Source organism: Myotis yumanensis, unplaced genomic scaffold (genome assembly GCF_028538775.1).
Source record: "Myotis yumanensis isolate MYYU_CA2020_CCGP unplaced genomic scaffold, mMyoYum1.0.hap1 SCAF_4, whole genome shotgun sequence".
Taxonomy (NCBI): domain Eukaryota; kingdom Metazoa; phylum Chordata; class Mammalia; order Chiroptera; family Vespertilionidae; genus Myotis; species Myotis yumanensis.
The window spans coordinates 66,815,557-66,837,597 of NW_027223755.1; the positions used below are offsets into that span (position 1 = coordinate 66,815,557).

Sequence of the window (22,041 nt, forward strand, 5' to 3'; positions counted from 1 at the left end):
CTGCTGTTGCCCAAAATGGTATTGAGAACCCATCTTGGAATTGAGCTCAGAATTTGCAGCACAGCTTTTGATTATCTGGAGTGTTGGTGATTCTTAGCCCCTTTGGGGGTGGATTTGATTTTTGCCAAGTCGTTCAGAGCTAAGTTCAGTGAAGAAAGTAGACAATAAAACTGGGTAATACCATTTTCAGTAGAAATGGAAATATAGATTTAAATAACAATACTGGTTTCTTTCTGTGATTTGCAACAGGACCTATGAGCAATTTCCGAAGAGAACGGGTACCACATTTTTTGGAACGTGTACATATAGCCTCTCAAAGGAACTAGTTTGAGGGACACATTATTTTGGATATAAACATCTTAAGAGATTTGGGGATCACATTGCTTCAGACTTACACAGTACTCAGTAAATTACTCACTGGTAGGAAGTTTAGAAGACTCCTGCCATTACATCTATACAATATTTTGTATAAATTATTGAAATCCTTTATGCCGATATGATATTCAAAGTAGTGATACTGAAAAGGAATATTTCTATAGCCAGCTTGGGATGCTTTATTTATGATCTATTTCTTTACTGGACACTGGAAAAATATAATTTTTGTTATCTATTAGCATCTGTCAAACACTTCAAGGTTCCCTAGATGAAAAGTTATGATAAAGGCATACCTATAGCCATTATGTTGTCATAACTTAATTTGTTAAAACTTGGATATGTTTCTGAGAGATTTTGCTAGTTTTCATCTTCTTGAGACACTAGAGAAGAGTAGTAATTTTGTCCTCAGATGTCTGCCCTTACAGAGCAACACTGATGGCAGTGTTTAATGACAGCAGGAGAAATAACTACCTGCTGCAGAAAAATTCACCTAGAATGGGAATTTGTAATCATCTAAAATAGGGGAGGGGGGTACTTTCCTGACTCTAGAGGAGCAGAACATAGAATCCAGCCCCAGTGGAAACCTGCTCTGCGAACTTCTATGATTTAATTCCCTGAGAACGCTCGGTTCTTATTTGGGTTGCTTTCATCTCATGCTTTCTATTTAAGCTGGCTACTTACCAGAAAGCAAAAAATATGTCATCTTTCTTAGTGGGGGAGCGCTATTGGCATTCTGGCCAAACAGGTCTTTCTGGTGCGTGGGACTCCCAGAATTTTGCAGCATGGTTGGCACCCTTGGCTTCCTGATGCTAAATACCAGTAGCCCCCACAAAGTCATTGTGGCCGTCAGAAATGTCACCACACATTTGCAAATGCTTCTGGTTGTTCATGGACTCCTAGAGCATGGTGAACTTGTTTACTGAAAAGACAGGGAAGCCAGGAAACATCTCTCTCTCTCTCTCTCTCTCTCTCTCTCTCTCTCTCTCCCCATCTGTCTATATATCTAATCTATCCATCCATCTATCTGTCTCCTTTTTCTTTCTTTTCTTTTTATTTTCTTTCATTGTGGTGTGAGGAATGACAGAAATAGGAAAAAGAAATATTTATGAAAGAAAGAAAGATGGAAAACAAATAATCCCAGGGAAGGCTAGGGGGGAGCAGAAGACAAGAGATAGGACATATAGCAGGGTGAGGATACTGGAAGAAAGGCTTCTGCCACAGTGACTGTAGTCTCTTGTGATTTTCTCTCTGAAGCCAAGAATAAGATTTCCTGTAAGAACGCTCATGTGTAGTTGCATTATAGGGTATAACTGATTGCAGAGGCACCATAAATAGATTTCACTGAAAATGTAGTTAGAATTGTGTAAGGATTTAGATCCAAACCCTTCAAGGGAAAACAGTTTGTCATAAGGCAAGTTCATCCGACTTCATCTAAGGGAGGGTGCTTTACTGTGATAGGACCAAGCCCCCTTATTTTAAAAAGATGTTCCTTTCATGATTGGCCAGGAGCATGGACCCCAAAATACTTTCAGCTCCTGGGTAGCACGTTTTTAATTTTTACAAAATGAAACTCTCCTTTCATGCCAATATCACTTTCTAAAAATAGTGTACCTGGCTAGCATTTAAAATCATACCCTCTAGCTTGCCATGATTGCTAGAAGTCATCTGTTATGTGTTTTTAAAATCTGCACTAACACTTGTGGACCATTCATGCCATACTGAAGCTGATTTTCTACTTTATTTTTTCAGTTGTTCATGGTGGACAATGGAGCAGATGACTGGAGAATAGCCATGACTTATGAGCGTATTTTCTTCATCTGCTTGGAAATACTGGTGTGTGCTATTCATCCCATACCTGGGAATTATACGTTCACATGGACGGCCCGGCTTGCCTTCTCCTATGCCCCATCCACAACCACCGCTGATGTGGATATTATTTTATCTATACCAATGTTCTTAAGACTCTATCTGATTGCCAGAGTCATGCTTTTACATAGCAAACTTTTCACTGATGCCTCCTCTAGAAGCATTGGAGCACTTAATAAGATAAACTTCAATACGCGTTTTGTTATGAAGACTTTAATGACTATATGCCCAGGAACTGTACTCTTGGTTTTTAGTATCTCATTATGGATAATTGCCGCATGGACTGTCCGAGCTTGTGAAAGGTAAGTTTGTTTCTTTTCCTGAGAACATAATTTGCCATATGGTGTTCTTGAAAGCGGGAGAAAGAACACATTTTAGATTAGAGGCCCACAGTGACTCACTCTTGAAAATTTTGGATTCTCAGATGGGCTTCTTTTAAATGAGTATCACAAAACTTTTCTTAAGATTTCTGCATACATCAATGCCTTGATGATTATGTGTATTTCTTTTTAATTTGATCAGTTTTCAATAGATGGGTGCCTTTATTATCTATGAAAAATTTTGGAGACTTACAAATTGAATAGGAGACTTCTCTCAGAAATGTTTGTTGAATGATATACTGAATCATTTTGGTGCCTCATTGGTTATAGCATTCACTACTGTTGAGACAGAAATCCGAGCGAAAAACGGTGATGCAAGGTGTCTGAAATTTAGGGAAATCTCGAAGTGGTTTGTTGATTGTAATGCCTATCTATAATAGTGTTCATGTGATTACTAATAAGGAGCTCATAGGTATAATATTCAGTTTTATCAAACTCTCCACAGTTAGTGAAAAGTAGCTGTGTGTATGTGTTTTGTGTCTGAAAAGCTATGGTGTTCTAGAACTAGACACACATTCTCAGAATACAGATGCTGCTCAGTGAGTCCGAATTAATCAGTTTTGGCATCAGTAATGTTAACCTTCATAAACAAACAAAAATGGATTTGTTACATAGATAGGAGGAACTCTGTCAGGACAGGGGGAATCTCATGTGACCTTGGTTAAGAAAAATCAAGTTGAAATTCCAATAGACAGGAACTATTTAAAAATGTATAGCACTCTTAAATATTAGGATGTTGGTCTTTGTTGTAACAAGGTGTGTTTTAATTTAGTTTTAGAAAATACAAGTTTTACATACACAGTTTAGTGCAGGAAAATATCTGGATGAGAATTGCTGCAAAACAAACAAACCCGTAACACCCCTCCCCCATTTCTACTTTCCAGAAGTAATCACTTTAAATTCTTTTAGCCATTTCTTTGGTGATTGCTTTTCATATTTCTAAATGATACTGCTTATATTGCTACATCTAGATTTTTCATCTACATTTTTATGGGAGCTGGGGTTTTAGTTTTCTTTCACTTACATGTACACACCCTTTTATGACTACCCTCCCCCAAAGTAATTTCTGTCTTCCCAATAGTTATGTAAACACCAATAACCTATATTCGATGTTTATATTATTATGACTATGTGAACTGCAGTTGTAGTTGAACAATGTAGTATATTAGAATCATTTTGCCTTTCCTGCATATCTTTTTATTTTCTCTGGAATTAATAATTGCCTCATTTTATTTACTAAGGTTTTTTTATTTGCTTAGTTTTCTATCTACACTCCATTAAATCATCTCTAAATTCTCCCACAAAAAGATGTAAATCTTTTTATATTAGACTCATGTATATTGGGCAGCCTATCGAGTTAACCTTGAATAAATGATTCTTGGGGCTTTTGGACCTGCGTCTCCATCATGTTGGGGATTTCCTTTGTCTTTTTATGTGGAGAACCCATTTCCTTGAATCCTGGTTCTCCTTCTTTCTTCATTTATTCCTTTGATTTGGCAGGATCCATCTTCTTGAAGCTTTTAAAGAAACGATAGTGGGTGGAGATGTAGGTTTTGAAAATTTTATGGCAAATATTTATTCTCCTCTGATGTTTAAATAATAACCAGGCTGGATATAAAATTCTAGATTAGAACTCATTTTCCCTCAGGATACTGAAGACTTAATTTTCCTCTGGCATCTAGGGTCCCAGAATCTTACGCTATTCTCACTTTTGATCTCTTCTATCCTGAACTCTTTTAGGATCAATACTCTAAATTGCACAAGGATGTATCTTGGTGTGAATCTATTTTAATCCAGTGTATTGGGAATTTAGTGGGCCTCTTCAATCTTGGGATTAGAGTCCTTCAGTTCTTGGAAATTTCCTTCAATCATTGAATGATTTTTGTGCCTGTATTTTGGTGTGTGGATATAGCTCTCCTGTATTAGTTCTTTAATTTTCTTACTTTTTTCTACATTGTTTTTCATCTCTGTTTTTGCTCTATAGATGGGGGGTAAGCTTAATTTTATCTTTAAACTGTCTATGGGGCTTTTATTTCTTTTTTTCTATGCATTATTTTTAATGGCTCATTTTTGATCTCTGAATGCCTACTTTTTAAAAGTCATATTATGCTTGTCTTTTATAGATGTACTGTTTTATTTCTCTGGCGATGTTAATGATAATTTTTTTCTCTTTGTATATTTTTGTTTCCCTAAAGATTCATTTTTTTTTCTGTTTGTTTTTGGCTTCTAATTTAGAAGCTTCTAAGTATTTAGGTGACTGACTATCTGTCCATAGTGACAAGTGAGCTACTAAAGCGCTGACTGGATACTTTCTATGCAAATCTAGAACTTGTTACTGGGGCTTCACCAAAGGGTGATTGGGTGTGGTGCGTGGAGCACTGATTTAGTATCTTTACCTATTTTCTGGGGGTTTTTCCTGAGCAATCTGACTGCTCCTTGGGAAACCTTTTCAATAATAATAGAAGCCTGGATGACAGCACTCTGAATTGAAAGGGCGAAAAAAGGTCTCAGCAGTTAATATGTGAGCATGTCTTTATTTTTCTAGTTGCAGCACAGTAGGCCTGCTCTCTACAGTGTTTGACGCCCTGTAGTCAGCCCACAGACCTTGTATTTTACACCCTCCAGACAATAAACTTCCAGACTCCTGAAGGTTGGCAAAAGGCATTACCAGTGGGAAACGAGGTGTCTAACTGCTTTTATGTAGTATTTGAACCTGTGCTCACCTTTAAGACTCTGCCATTGTCTCCACTTACAGAGGTACTGGTGTATAAAATTCCTGAGTCTTTATGGGGTGGGTAGTGTTGATTCTCAGTGGAAATTTGGTTGCTTCTTGATTTTTTCAACACTGCTAGTCTAGAATTCTTCTTTTTCAAGTCAGGTCAGTTATCAGCTGTCAGTTGTCTTTCTAGCTTCTTTACTGTTGTCTTGTCACTCATTCTTGTCCTTATGATGCCAGAGGGCTCACGGGGAGGCCAAGAGAGGCCTCCACTGAGTGGCTGTGTCCAGGTTCTTGTCACCAGACAAGAAAGGTGTCAAGAGCATGACAGAGAGATTCAACAAAGCAAGCAGACTTATTAAAGTGGCAGTACACACTCGAGGAGAGGAGTGCGGGCAAACTCAAGTAGTGAGTCACATTGATAGGATCTGGGTGGAGGTTTAGATTAGCTATGGGCAAGGGGAGAGAGTGGGGGTGGTTCATGGTCTCCGACCCTGGGGAGGGAGGTGGTCTTCTGGGCAGCTCATCTCAGTCCCTCCTCTCTGGATGGTGGCATGGTGAACTGAGGGCCTAGCGGGTTCAAAACTGGGAAGTAGGTCAGCATAGCTGCCAATTCTGGCAGAGACCAGTTTTTGTTTGTCTCAACTATTTTTTTTTTACCCCAGGAAATTGGAAGGTGGGGCTGGGGGGGGGGGAGGGGGGGCAGCGAGGGAATAGGTATCTAGCCACAAGTCCCATCCAAAGTGTTCTAATCTAGAAGGGGAGGGGAGGAATATAACCAGGGCCTCTGTTCCCTCTGATAACTTTCCTGCCTCATTTATGGGTTCTACTTGCTCATTTTATGGGGATGTAGGGTCAGTGTATTTGTTGACTTGGTCTGCTCTTATCAGAAATTCTGAAGTGTCTAGTTTTTTATAGTATGTATCTGAACCTTTTTTAGCACTTCTCAGGATTAAAGTTTTCCTTTTAAAGAAAGGTAGGCTCCTTATGGCAATGCTTTGTTTCCTAGCAATCACAGTATTTAGAGCCTTATATTTTCTCCAGCAGATGTACCTATGAGGTTTGAAGAATAAATATCAAAAACCTTAGTTGACATACCCATTTAGTTTATGGAGATTATCTTAATTAAAAGGTATGCATAACAATGTAACAATGGGAAGAAAAGCGGTTTAATAATATGAATATCTAAATGGGTGGTCCTTGTACATCTGCTTCCCATGGGCCAATTAAATAAAATAGCCTCAACATTATGCAAATGCTTCCCATTTTCTTTTCAAAAACAGTTCATCTTAGCTGTTATCATAACCCATTGTCACCACATACAGCAAGCCTAAGGCAAGTTGTACCAAATCTTCTTAGAAGCTTGTTTTTTAATGTACTCAAATTGTTAGATGAGGGATCATTCCTGTTTCTGTCTAGAAGGCACTAGAAAGTGGAAATTGCCTATTTCCTTTCAAGAATGAGAGTGTTGCCAGCAGGTACATAAAAGGGAACCAATCTGTGAAGGTGGGGAAGGGAGAAACACCAGACTTTGGACTGGCACAGGGATTGCGTCCTAATGGTACCATGTAAGGCTGAGTGTCCTCAGACCAAGCAGCTAACTCCTCTTTGCCTTTGTTTCTTCATTGAAAACTAAATGGATTGATAAGCTTTCAGCTTCCCAATGTAACATTTTGTAATTTCTTGTACAAATGTGTAAAAGAAAAGAAAATCATTAACCAGCCTTGTGATGGTAGATTTTCCACATTTTGTTTTTCCTTAAACTTCCCCTTTTGGTACACATAATCTCCATATTGTGGCTTGTAGGAGACAAAGGTATAAAAAATTGCTTTGTTTTTCATAAAGTTGATTTTAAATATGATGTCTTCTGCATCTTATACTTTCTTAGATGTTTACTTCCTTCCCTCCCTTTTGTGAAGTTCATAATACTCAATACTACACACAACTCTCTTATTTCTTTGGTTTGGAATTTGGATTTGAATGAACCCCACCAGCTCCATCTTTGGTCAATGCAAGCATTTTCTCCATAATAAAGGAGGATTCACACTTGATGGAAATTCTCTTCTTAGTTAATTAGAGTGTCTAAGAATATTTTTAAAAGGAGAGAGCTATGGGTGGGTGGGTGGGGAGGCAGATGGCTTTCTAGAGAAGTTAGACCTATCCCTAGCCTTCCAGCACAGCACATCTAGGGGTTTCTGGGAAAGGTTCGCTCCTAAGAAGGAGGGCATCCTGTAGGAGGCATCTATTCCTGGTGCTATTACTTACCCTGGTAGCTCATACACCTCTGATTTACCCATAAGTAATTACCTTCCTTCTTTCTCTGAGTGATAGGAGGAAGCAGAGTGGCAAGTATTTGCATTATTTCTATGGCCTACATTTGTCAGGAGGAGGCCACAGTATGTCTTCTCTCTGGTTCTCCTTGTATTTCCATGGATTTTAGGCCTGGAAAGAGCACTCTCTTGTGAAGCAGCCTGGGGAGTGTTGTCTGATGCTGATAAGGGCTCTCATGGTCATGGAGACCTAGGTCCAGGCATTTAATCAGATATGTCAGAAGAAACCTCAGAAACATTATGTCTTTGAAGAAGTCTGAATTCGAGGGCTTGGTGTCCTGAAAATTTGGAATTAAAACATCCGGACTTTTGAGGTTTCATTGGATCTGTAAAGATAGCATGTTCAACCCAAAGTGGGTTTTGATGGTTCTATAAAGATAGCATGCTATCTTTACAACTGGAGAAAGTTAGTAGCTGTTTTGCAAGGAGCAGTTACACAAAGTGTTACACAAAGAAAGCATTTTGTTCTGTCTCTTTCTTTTTTACTATAAAAGTTCTCTGAGCATTTAATATGTGAATGTGTATTGGGAATATCCAAGAGGAAAAAAGCACTTTTATTTGGCACATCTTCTGGGAAACCCAGTCGGCGTCTGTCAGTACTAAAGTTGCAGAAATAGAAAAGGATGGTAGCTTTCCATGCAGTTTGGGAATTTAGATAAAAAAGTTCTTTGTTTAATATATTCTACTAGAGGCCCGGTGCACAAAAATTTGTGCACTGGGGGGAGGGGTCGTCCCGGCCTATGCCTCTTGCAGTCTGGGACCCCTCGGAGGATGTCCACCTGCTGGCTTAGGTCCACTCCCTGGGGGATCGGGCCCAAGCTGGCAGTCAGACATCCCTCTGGCAGCCAGGTAGCCCTCGGGGGATGTCCACTTACCAGCAGAGAACAGACCTAAGCTGCAGTCGGACATCCTTAGTGCTGATGAGGAGGCGGGAGAGGCTCCCGCCACCACCACTGTCCTGGGAGCCATCAGCCTGGCTTGTGGCTGAGCAGAGCTCCCCCTGTGGGTGCGCACAGACCACCAGGGGACAGCTCCTGCATTGAGCATCTGCCCCCTGGTGGTCAGTGTGTGTCATAGTGACCAGTCATTCCCAGTCGTTCTGCTGTTAGGGTCAATTTGCATATTACCCTTTTATTATATAGGATAGAGGCCTGGTGCACGGGTGGAGGCTGGCTGGTTTTCCCTGAAGGGTGTCCCAGATCAGGGTGGGGGTCCCGCTGGGGTGCCTGGCCAGCCTGGGTGAGGGGCTGATGGCTGTTTGCAGGCTGGCCAAGCCCCCCGGTGATGGAAGCTCCCAACCTCTCCATTTTTTCTTTTCTTTTTTTTTATTCTGGGATTTATTTACCTTCTATAATTGAAACTTTGTAGCCTTGAGTGGAGCTCAGAGCTGGCCAGGGCGGGCGGGAAGCTTGGCTTCCTCCATCACTGGAGCAACCAAACCTCCTGCTTGCTCCAGCTCTGTGGCTGCCAGCCGCCATCTTGGTTGGGTTAATTTGCATATAGTCACTCTGATTGGCTGGTGGGCGTGGCTTAACGTATAGCAAAGGTATGATTAATTTGCATGTTTGTCTTTTATTAGTGTCGATTGTTCCTCCAATTGTTCCATATTGTTCCATAATGTGGAAGAGAGGGCAAGTTTGGAATGGAGAAGAAAAAGGGAGAAAGAAAAGGGAGCTGGGAACTATGTGTCAGTTACCAAGCACAAAAGCAGATGCTGTAATCATCTCTAATAAACTGGAGATGCTCAGAACCATTTCTCTTACTGAAAAAAGATTCATTTAGTTAGGACATTAGCAGCTACATTACACAAACTTACTGTTTTTATTTATCTCATTGTTATATCTCTAGGAGCATTTCAGTATGCATTAAGGAGATGCATTAGTTAAGAGAAAAGTTTTGCTAAAAATGACAAGAATGGTTTGCTTTTTTCAAAGTGGAAAAATTGGAGAAACAAACAAATGGAACTTGTTTTTAATAGACTCTGATCATCTAAGCTGAATTTTAGATGTATTAGAATAATATTTTATCACTAAAAACTGACAGATGAGAATTAATGGTATTTATTTTTTAAATTAGCAGACAGCCAGGCACTTCAGTTGTGTTTAGCATCTATTATACAGTTTATTAAAAGTGTGTTTCATTTCTTCCGTTAATCAAGTTAGGCTTTTCTCTGTTTTGTAAACTCTCTCACAAATAATCTTCTGCATTGCACTTTTTAATATTGCCTGGAAGGAAGATGATTTCTGAAATGCACTTGATACTTACTTTTTTATAACATAGAATATTGTGCAGTATAACAGTCAAATCATGGCCCAAAATAAAACCTTATACAACATACATCTCTTATAAAATAGCTGCTTTTTTTAAAAAAATCTTTATTGTCAAAAGTATTACATATGTCCCTTTTTTCCCCATTGATCCTTTCTAGCCTGCCCCCAATCCCTGCCTCAGGCCGTCACCACACTATTGTCTGTGTCCATGGGTTACGCGTGTATGCACATAAGTTCTTTGGTTGATCTCTTCTGACCCACCCACCCACCCCTGCCTTCCCTCTGAGATTAGACAGTCTGTTCCATGCTTCTATGTCTCTGGATCTATTTTGTTCATCACTTTATTTTGTTCATTAGATTCCACATATGAGTGAAATCATGTGATAGTTGTCTTTCTCTGATTGACTTATTTCGCTTAGCATAATATTCTTCAGGTCCCTCCATGCTGTCTCAAAGGGTAAGAGATCCTTCTTTTTTACTGCTGCATAGTATTCCATGGTGTAACTGTACCACATCTTTTTATCCACTCAACTACTGATGGGCACTTGGGCTCTTTCCAGATCTTAACAGTTGTAAATTGCACTGCTATGAACATAGGGTTGCATACATTCTTTCTGATTGGTGTTTACGGTTTCTTAGGATATATTCCTGGAAGTGTGATCACTGAGTCAAATGGCAGCTCCATATTAATTTTTTTTAGGAAAATCCATATTCTTTTCCATAATGACTGCACCAGTCTGCATTCCCACCAGCAGTGTACTAAGGTTCCCTTTTCTCCACATCCTGGCCAGCACCTGTCCTTTGTTGATGATAGCCATTCTGGCAGGTGTGAGGTGATACCTCATTGTTGTTTTAATTTTTATCTCTCTAATGATTAGTGACTCTGAGCATTTCTTCATATGTATCTTGGCCATCTGTATGTGCACTCTGGAGAAGTATCTATTTAGGTCCTTTGCCCATAAAATAGCTACTTTTAACACAAGGATTGGTTATGTCTTCTGACACCAATACTCTGTTACCCAGAAGTTGGTAAGGAAAGCCCTTGAAGGACAAGAATATCTTATTTTGTAACTACACAGGTTTCCATCCTTGTAGCACCGGTTTATAGAGGCTCTGTGATTTGGGATTCCACTCTGTTGAGTATGGGCCTTGAATGTCACCTCAGTTTTCTACATACTAAGATAAAATGAATGCCCTTACTCCTGAGAACCAATAACCAAAATATGGAATGGTAGTTGTTTACAGCTAGGAAATTAATTCAGCATTGTTGTGGTCACCTTTTTGTGGCTTGGCATAAATCAGTTACTCTAAGATCATACCCAATGACTTCCTCTACATCGAGCAGGACTTTAAGTAAAACTGAACTGTAAGTTTCAATATGTGATAAACTGTTTAGCATGCTTAAATGATCTGGGTTCTAATTTTCAAGTTTCTCATTTCAAAAGTTTGAGTGTGTTTTTGGTTTTTATATGATAGAAAACATTTTTTTGCAAGGAGGGGGAGATAGGTGGGATCTGAAATGCTCATTTGTCCTATTTGTTTTTTATTATTTATATTGGATAAAATGTAGGAGAATATGAAATCAGGAGCTACATTTTCAGACACTAGCTTGTTTTCTTGATTTACCATCCATGGTTTTATTTTATATTTTTAGGAGGCTCGGAGGCCTGCAAATCCTCAAGCCCTGCCCATCGGAGCTGCTTTATTTCTTTTTGATTTACTTTCATTTGAAACACGTGACTTGTGATTGAGTTTCTTCAGTAGTCGTAGAAGTAGTCATAAAACATGCATTGCAGGGCCAGGGAAACATCCGGCTGGCACCTTCTCGTCATACAGTACATATACTGAATCATCTGATTCTTCCTCACCACTTCAGGTTTCAGCTGTTGCTAAGTAAACTCTAAGCATTTCATCAATGGATTTGTAACTGGTGGTTGATGGTAATGTAATACTTTGTAAACTAAATACTTCCAGGGTCTGATTCATACATTCAGACATAGCATTTTCGAGCTCATAAGTGAGTCACAACTTTAAAATGGGCTCTTTTAAGGTATAAAAATCGGCAGTTTGAAAGCATTCAGGATGCATCTGTGACTTGCGAAGTGTTTTCCAAGTAAATTGGCCATGAAGTCTTATAGAAAGAAAAGCCAATTCTCTCTCAAGCTCAATTTTCTCTTCATTCCTACATACATATGATTTGTTTTTTTGTCTGCCTCCTGAAAGAACAATGAGGATTAATAGCTTTTGGCAAGATGCTTGGAAATCCTGGTTTGAAGAGTGCAGTTTGAGAATATCAGCAGTGATTATATGCAAGCAGAAAAGACAGCTCAGAAATTCAACCTCACTGATCTCAGAGTACATTAGTCCTCCCCATCCTGACACCCAGGCTGATGTTTACACTTTATGGAATATGGGTCTGGAGCACCTTTGGAATTTGGAAAATCCCTTTGATCATCAATATAGTACTTTAAACAGGGTGCATGTATGCAATCATGTGTGCACCATTCTCATGCAATTCAGAACCTTGGTTTCAGATAAAAACAAAGAACATGTCAATGCCCTAACATTTTGTCTTTAAGAAAATCACTAAATTTCTTAGACATACGTGGGGCTTGGTTGGAGAAAACTCAAGCTTTTCCTACCTGCCTGCAGGATTTTCTATTTATTTAAAGCTTATATCCTTTATTTTTAATGTTACCTTATTGCAAAAGAGCATTAAAATAACAAAAAAAAATTAAGATAATAAAAGTAGCTTATGTGCAATAAAGTGCACACATTTGGAATTGCATACCGCTTGGACAAGTCTTCCTTATATTATAATGTTAAATTTTCATACCCTTAGTACACATTAAAGGGCTCCTTTAATGCCATGGGAATTCATTGGGGAATAAGGTGGGTTTCATAATTGTATCCCAGAGCTGGGGTATGGAGCACCTGCTGTTTATGAGGCAGACTTCTTGGCTTGACTCCCCTGGGAAGGACTGGATGAACCATTTCTCCGCCGCTAGCTGGGCTGGTAGAGCAGCATCTGGCCTATTGATGCTCTTGGAGGCCCCGAGGAGGGCAGTGTCAGTCCTTGAACTCTCCAGCTCTGCCAGTTCCAGCCTTGAGTGTCCCTGATTCAAAGCCCATGGATTAATAAATAATCTGATCACTGCCAAATTCCTAGGGATATTGGGAAAGGCCCAATCATCAGATATTTACACCTAGCATGGTGGCAAAGTCAAAGCCATTTTGAGGACATGGTCATTTTTCAATAATTTATTGATGAATAAATAAAGGATTAAAAAAACTTCATGTGCAGTTTCACCGTAATTTTTGATGTAAGTGTAAAAAGAAAAGAGGATTCTTGTCATTCTTGTGGGGTTTTGAAACAACTTTATTGAGGCATAAGTTATGTACATATATTGTGAATATACAATTCAGTAGTTTTCAGTGAATGTCTATAGCTGTGCAACCATCACCTCTATTGAGTTTCAATCAGTTCTGTCACCCCCAAAATATCCCTGTTCCCATTTGTGCTAAGTCCCTGTTCCTTTTAGTTGCAGGCAACAACTAATATACTATCTGTCTCCATAGATTTGCTTTTCTGGGCCTTTCATAGAAATGGAATTAGGTAATATATAGCTTTGCATCTGGTTTCTTTTACACAGCTCCAATTTCTGGTGTACTAGTACATGCTTGTTGTAGTATGCATCATAGTTTGTTCCTCTTTATTTGATGATGAATGGTGTTCTGTTGTAAGGATATGACACATTTTAGTCATCCATTCACCAGTTGATATACACTTAAAAGGTTTCCTGTTTGGGGCTGTTTTGAATAGAATTGCTGTGAACTTTTGCACAGAAGTCTCTGTATGAATATATGTTTTTGTTTGTAGTAGACATATAGGAGTGGCTGCACCATTTTACATTCCCACCAGATATCAGCAATATATAAGGGTTCCAGTTTTATCACAACCTTGAAAACATTGTCATATACGTATATGGATATATCACATTGTCAAGCATAAACATATACATATATATAAACATATACATACATTTATTTATACAATCTAATAATCACCCTAGTGAGTGTAAAGTAGTATCTTATTATGGTTGTAATTTGCAATTCTCTAATGACTAATGATGGTAAGCACTTTTAATACGATCATTAGCCATTTGTATATCTTCTTAGGCAAAATATCTATTTAAATTCTTTGCCCATTTTTAAACTGGGTCATTTGTCTTATTAAATTGTAAGGGTTCTTTATCTATTCTTGTTGCCCCTCCTTTATCAGATATAGGATATGCAAATATTTTTTGTGGCTTGTCTTTTCATTTTCATTCTCGTGTTTTTATACATGTGGAAGCTACATATACTTGCCTTTCTCTAAATCAGTTTGCCTCACCTCCGAAAGCCACACAGGAAAAAAAAAAAAAGCCAGTTACTTATGCCCAGGGAATGTAAACTTTTTGAAGAGACTTGATTTTCTTAAGTTTTCTGCTTTCTATGTTTCTCTTTGCTGGCCGTTTCCTACCCTGATGTCTTGCTTTTCTAGTAAACCCTATTTTTTAGTAATAGTAAAGAGAGGAAGGAGCAAGGGAGAAATATCTTCCCAGTTTCTTGCATTGCTTTTTATAATTGCAGTATCTATGAAGAATGAAGTGCAGAAAGCAAGCCATTTTTACACTGAGGGTGAAAGAAGTTCCTGACTTGCATCCAGTGGGGGTATTTAAAATTCTTGTGTGTTTTTTTTGTTTGTTTTTTATTTTTCCCAGTTGAGGCAATACTTTGTTTTCATAGAGCCACAGCTTTCTTCATGACCAAGGGCAAATATTTGTAACTTGTCCGACCCTACTTTAGGTATGTAGATAAAGATTGTTAAAAAAACAAGCTGCCACCTCCTTTTTGTGTGGCCTGGCCAGATATTATGATGATCCATACCCATGACTTTGGAAGAGTATTAATCAGGCCATGGGCTTCCTGACCAGATGACCACTGTTAGACTGTTCTTCATGGTGCGCTTCACATCGCAGTGACAGGATATCATAGTACAACACACAAGGATGTGGCAATTGATATTTGCCATTCAGTATCCCACAGTGGCTAAGGGGAAAAAGTGACTACTGCCTAATATCGTTGCTTTCAGGTCTCTTCTAGATTTAGCATTCTCAAAACTTTCTGTGTTACATAATATATACTATATTCATTTATGGAATTGTATTTAATATTCTAACAAAAGAAGATACAATTATAAAATACGTTTTTGCAGACTCTGTGGTATCTAATGTTGCGGCTATAGAACCTCTTAAGAAATTTCATATAAGATTCCTGGTCTGTAAATATGAAAGCCACAAAGTAAGGTACAATGTATTCAGATCGAGGGGCTTGGCAGGAAATTTCATAGTAAAAAGTTAAATTTAGTAGCTTTTTTGATTTAAAGAAATGGTTCCTAATATTTCATGTGAATCAGCACATTAATGACCATAAGTACTCTGTTTTTGGACAAAAGTACGGCTTTGCTATGTGTCTATGGAGAATCTCCACTTATTATTATTTTGGAGACAGTTGTATTACAAAATGAAGCATCCAGTACAGAAAGATCACTTTGGTCAGAAATTTAACTTTGTTTAGTGGTGGCCAGCGCTTAGAATTTCTTACTTTCTATATGTCTGGAAAGAGATGATTATATTTAGCTGTACTAGTTACTACAGTAGTCTGCCTACTGTGCTTTCTATTGGTTAGTAAAGTGTTTTGCCTTGTTTTGATTTGTTTTAAATAGGTTCTAAGAAGCTTGGGGGTGTCAGTTTGAAGTGAGAGGCCACTCTGCCAGGTTCTGTATTCCAGTTTAAAGATACTCCATTTTTTATATCCTGATAGCTTTTATTCCTCTTCTCATCTACCATTCACCTCCTTTATCATCTGCATTCTGTTCTTTCGGCCTTACTAAGGTCATGGGCATTTATCATGATGTAGTATGTGTTTTGGCTAAGTGCGTGATGATAGAGGGTTGGATGGTAAAAGAAATTAAGACGCCAGCAGGTTTGATGTGGTCTTGAAGAAGAACCTGGAAGACTATTGTAGTCATTAATCGCGGGCATAGTGAGCTCAAAGCTTATATCTGATCTGGGTTAGGGGATGAGTTCTCCAGTTTTAAGGTATTTCTCAGTGCCTATGGTACTCTACACGCTGTGCAAATGGAGGTACAAAAGCCCCACCTGAACCACCTTCTCAAGGATAAAGACAGTATCTGTACAACTCGATCCCCACAGCCCAGAGCCCTTTAATATCTGGGTCAGATAAGGCCTTACAAGTCATCCAATTCTATCAGGACAAGACTAACACCAACCACCAGCGCTCCACGTGGACCTGTGGGGTGAATGTTTCTGCACAGATAGGCACCATCAGTCAGAACAACAGAAAGCTAATTAGCAGCACTTCGTGAATTACTTCATATGTTAAAGTGCAACCCAATAAGAGTCATTATAAGGAACACTACTAATGCAATAATGTATGATACCTGTGGAAAAAACTCTAAAGTCTTTATTTCTAGGAACTGGTTCATTTGCAAGTAATTAGAGTTTTATTATTTAGTAAGTTAACAAAGGTTAATGGGGAGCTCTGTGTTCATTTAAAATTTCTTTGAAGCAGGAGTGAAAATAGCCCTGGCTGAATTTTTGAAGACTGCAGGCACACTGGTCTAGGAAACCTGAAACCTTCATTATGCCCCACAGGCTCAGCCTCACAGGAACATTACAGGCAACGCAGCCCTGCGTGACACCCTCTCAGCGTCCCTCTGCAAGGCCTTTCATTTACTCTGCTGGAGCACACAGACTTCTAACAGACTTGCTCGGTCTTTTATCTTGGATCTTACTTTGTGGGCTCTCAGTTTCTGTGTGGCTACAGTTACTGACTGGGATGAGCAGAGGGAGGGCAGAGGGAACCCCACCCTGCAGTGACTTTTGTGACAGCCCTCCCCAGAGCAGAGAAACATTCAGACAGATGGGAGTGCCCCTAAGGCAGCATTCCATCTTTCTTTCACAAAATTTCTCTCATGTTCTAAGTTCATTGCTCCTGTCCCTCTTGCCATCAACTTAGGTCCTGTGGTGTGTTTAATGCCACGGGTACTTCCTGAAAGCCTCGTTAATGGTAGAATAGATGTAATAAGCAACCTAGCCTTGCTCCTGTTAGAAATGCACACAGCAAGGGCTGTTCCCATGCTCTGCAGGACTTGTGAGAATCCTAGCCACAGGAGAAAAAGAAAAAAGCATCAGGAGTTTTAAACCATGAGGTTTAACTTTCTCATGCAATCATATGCTTAACCACAGTTTTGAAGGGGTCCAAGTAGGTTCTTTGAAATACAACATAAGACTTTTGTTTGTGGTCTTTTCTTTTATCTGGTTTAGTCTTTGTCTTAATCTGTGCATCTTATTGATCATTTTTTAGGAACAAATACCAGGGAGAACTGAGGGAATAAAAATATTCTTTCCAGTGTACTGAGCTCTCTGTAGCAGGGGTTCTCAAACTATGGCCTATGAGCCAAATTTGGCCCACTGTTTGTTTTTGGACAGCCCATGACCTATGAATAGTTTTTACCTTTTTAAATCATTGTGACAGAGACCATATGTGGTCTACAAAGCCTATAATATTTATAATCTATCATTTTATGGAACAAGTTAACTGATTTGAAAGTAGCATCATTTTTGTCAAGTTTGTTTCAAGTACAATGTGATATAAAAGATTTTTCTAATTTTATTTTGAGTTTCAGATAATGAATTTATATTTATCACAGCTTAAGTAAGGCGTTTTATTTATTTTTTTAAAATGATCATTATCATATATTTAGGACTAAATATAAACTTTTCGTGATGAAGGATCAATCATTGACATTGGCTTATGTGATAGGTCCAGGTGTCATAAGGATGTTAATCAGTGATCTAAGCTATGCTGACTAGTACTAGCTAAATGCTGGTATAATTTATTTTGGCTACAAAATAAAAGAAAAGCTACATCCTTTGTCCACCTAAATATAAAGCAGCAATATATGAAAAAAGTGCTCTGATCTATTGAGGGATCTAGTCTCAGGGGTTTTGACCTCATTGACCTTGAGTAACATCAGTGGAAACACTGAATCGTTAAGATTAGCCAAAGAGCATATATGCATATATGCAGAGCCCATGGATACAGACAACAGTGTGGTCATGGCTGAGGGGCTGGGGAAGAACTGGGTAGAGGGGGCAAAGTAGGGGGCAAATGGAGGACATCTGTAATAGTGTCAACAATAAACATTGAAAAAAGAAATCTATCCACTGAGCCAAACCTGCTAGGGATATATCTATATATATTGATTTTAGAGAAGAAGGGAGAGCAAGAGAGAGATAGAAACATTGATTGGCTGCCTCCTGCATGCCCCACCCTAGGGATTAAGCCCACAACCTGGGCATGTGCCTTGACAAGGAATCGAACTATGACCTCCTGGTTCATAGGTGGATGCTCAACCACTGAGCCATATGGTGCAATATACACATTTTGTAACATAGAAAACCATACCTGAAACCTATATGTTCATGTTGACCAGTGTCACCCTAATCAATTTAATAAATGGAAAAAAAAAGATTAAGAAAAACAAAATCTAATATGGACATTGTGGAGGGGCAGATCTTAGGATGGATTTAGAACTAAAGCCTTCCAAACATAAGCATTTAACATTGCCAGAATGATTTCACTTTGACTAGGAGGATAATCTAAAGTATTCTTCGCCATATTGTTCTCCACAATATGTAGCTGAGCTATGGCTACAACAGTGGCTTCATGATGCTTATTGTTGGTACTTCTAAGGGTAAAACAATCTTTATTGTGGTTATGTTAATAGAGTGTCAGCATAAAATACCATGATTGTTTTTGTCCTATGGTCTCTGCTTCCAAACGCAGAACTGTTTCTAGCAAGTCAGCTTATGTCACTTTATATGGGACAAATTGACCAGCAAAAGATTAAAATAATTCCTGTTGGATTTTCTAGTATGAATCTCTAGTAAGTCCTTTGTGAGGTTTTTTGGCTATTTCTCTTAAGCATTACTGCCTTTTTTATAAACACAATGTTCCTCAGAAAAGTATAAAGGGAGAAGCTATAATTTGGCTAATATACCAGATATCTGGGACAATATCATGGGTGTTGATAACATTATTTATATTACTTTAGGAAAGCATTCAGAGAACATGTTTTGTAGGAGATTCAGAGCTTTAATGGCATTTTGCTTGATAAGAATTTCATATTATTGTCGCATCACAGCTTCTTCTATCTTCACTTCCTCCTCCCATCTGACCCTTCAGACTGACTGTAGATCTATCTCATTTTGGCTAGACCTATTCTCACCCCAAAGAATTATCATTTCATGGCAGTTTTCATGCTCAGTAAAAATAATGTATCCCTTCCTTCCCCAATGTTTTTGATGGACACATTTTTCATACTTAAGACAGATAGGTGGGATGTGAAATTGCAATTTGCTTCTTTCTCAAAATGAGTTTATTTTTTGAATGCTGCAGATTTTTATACCTTTCCAACCAAGCCTTAAGTTGTCTTAACCACTTTCCAATTGATTTTACACATAGCCTTGTATGTTCTTGTTTAAGCATATATTACATTTGCTTTATATAGATTGTCTTTGTTGGAAAAGAAGAAATCCTGGGTAATGGTTACTAGTGAACCAACATAAAGGCTGTCCCAAAATTCACACAAGAAGTAATTTTGATAGAAAACACAGGTATATAATTAAAAATTGTAAATTTTTTTATTAATTCATAAAGTATACAGTATAGGGTTATATATGGAATAGCATATCGGGTAAATGGCCTCCACAGCTTTGCCAGCACATACGCACTCTTTTGTTATTGCCTGAGCAGCCGCATTTTCAAAGAAGAATGGTCCGATGATGCCTCCAGCCCAAAATCCGCACCAAAAAGTGACACATTGTGGATGCATTTGTTTCTCAACAATCACTCGTGGATTTTCTGAACCCCAAATGCGACAATTTTGTCGATTAACCAAGCCATCAAGATGAAAATGAGCCTCATCGAAATTCAGCCACATTTATGCAAAACGGTCATGGAAAATTTCAACAAAAGAGTGTGTATGTGCCAGCAAAGTCGTGGAGGCCATTTACCCAATATGCCATTCCATACATAACCCTATACTGTTTACTTTATGAATCAATTAAAAATTTACAATTTTTAATTATAAAACTGTGTTTTCTATCAAAATTACTTCTTGCGTGAATTTTGGGACACCCTTTATTTAGGTGAAATTGTAAAAAAAGAAATAAAAAATAAAAGCCAACATGTGAGTTAAACTTTGTTATGGTAGCTTAAATTTTAAAAGAATTTATCTGTAATTTGCTTGCTTTTATTTAAATTGAAAGTAATCTTGGCACATTTTGAAAGGAAGCGCCATGTTTGAACCATCCTTATTTCCCAGTTTTTCATGATCAGTATTTAGTCACTGGTATTCTACTAAAACCATTCTGCTAATTTGTCTTTTCTTAAAACACCACTAGGCACAAAGAGAAAAAAAAGAGAACTTGTGCTGCTCTAAGTGGCATCTCTGCATTAAGGAGATTATTTATACGTGTCTTAGTGTTCTATTAAACCAGAAAAAGGCTGTATGTGCAAGTCTCTTAAGGACTAGGAATGGCTGTACAGTATATATAATTAGAGTGGTATATATAATATTATCCTATCTAATAAAAGACAAAAAGGGTAATTAAACCATACCTCTGCTACGCTTCCCATTGGCTAATCAGCGAGATATGCAAATTAACTGCCAACAAAGATGGCAGCTGGCAGCCACGCAGCTGAAGCGAGCAGGAGGCTTGCTTGCTGCAGTGATGGAGGAAGCCAAGGTTCCCCGCCTGCTGCGGCCCGGCTCTGAGCTCCGAAAGCAACAGCTCCAAAAGCAACAAAGTTTCAATTATAGAAGCCAAACAAACCCCAGATACCTGCTTTCAGCCAGCTGCAGCCTCAGAGCTGGGAGCGCCAGTGACCTGGGAGCGCCAGTGATGACAACAAAGTTTCAATTATAGAAGGTAAATAAATCCCAGAATTAAAAAAAAGAAAAAAAGGAGTGGCTGGGAGCTTCAGTTGCCGGTCAGCCTGAAAATGGCCCTCAGCCCCTCACCCAGACTGGCCAGACACCCCAGTGGGGACCCCCACCCTGAAGGGGGTGTGGCCAGCCTGAAAACAGCCATCAGCCCCTCATGCAGGCTGGCCAGGCACCCCAGTGGGGACCCCTACCCTGTAGGGGGTGTGACCAGCTGCAAACAGCCATCAGCCCCTCACCCAGGCTGGCCAGGCACCCAAGTGGGACCCCCTCCCTGATCCGGGACACCCTTCAGGGCAAACCAGCCGGCCCCCACCCGTGCACCAGGCCTCTATCCTATATAGTAAAAGGGTAATATGCAAACTGACCCTAACAGCAGAAAGACTGGGAATGACTGGTCACTATGACACACACTGACCACCAGGGGGCAGATGCTCAATGCAGGAGCTGTCCCCTGGTGGTCAGTGCACTCCCACAGGGGGAGCTCTGCTCAGCCACAAGCCAGGCTGATGGCTGCCAGTACAGCGGTGGTGGTGGGAGCCTCTCCTGCCTCCTCAGCAGCGCTAAGGATGTCTGACTGCAGCTTAGGTCTGCTTCCCGCTGGCAAGTGGACATCCCCCAAGGGCTGCCGGGCTGCCAGAGGGATGTCTGATTGCCAGCTTAGGCCCAGTCCCCTGGGGAGCAGGCCTAAGCCAGCAGGTGGTCATCCCCTGAGGGGTCCCAGACTGCGAGAGGGCACAGGCCAGGCTGAGGTGACACCCCCCCCCCCCAAGTGCACAAATTTTTTTGCACCGGGCCTCTAGTTATATTATAAACAATTTGAATGCCATTACTCTTTGGATCAAGGGGGAATCCTTCTTGTCATCATGCGCACTGTGGTGATGAGGCCAAGCCAGTAAGTCTGGCTGCATTGTCCCCTGGAGTTTGCTTTGGGCACAGCTATAAGCTAGTCTCTCTGAGCAAACATGGGCCTCATAGAACAGGCCATCGTCAGAAACTTATAGATAACCGACAGACACAAATCTGA

General features: G+C 39.5%; 1 protein-coding gene across 2 annotated transcripts in view; it reads left to right on the top strand.

Annotated features, from left to right (window-relative positions):
• The window catches only part of KCNN2 (potassium calcium-activated channel subfamily N member 2), a 356,145-nt gene that overhangs the window by 254,535 nt on the left and 79,569 nt on the right, over positions 1-22,041 (top strand). For both annotated transcript variants that reach the window (XM_070412476.1, XM_070412475.1), the window contains one exon: positions 2,125-2,543. In XM_070412476.1, the coding sequence (XP_070268577.1) occupies positions 2,125-2,543 (419 nt within the window). The remainder of the gene's footprint in view (positions 1-2,124; positions 2,544-22,041) is intronic.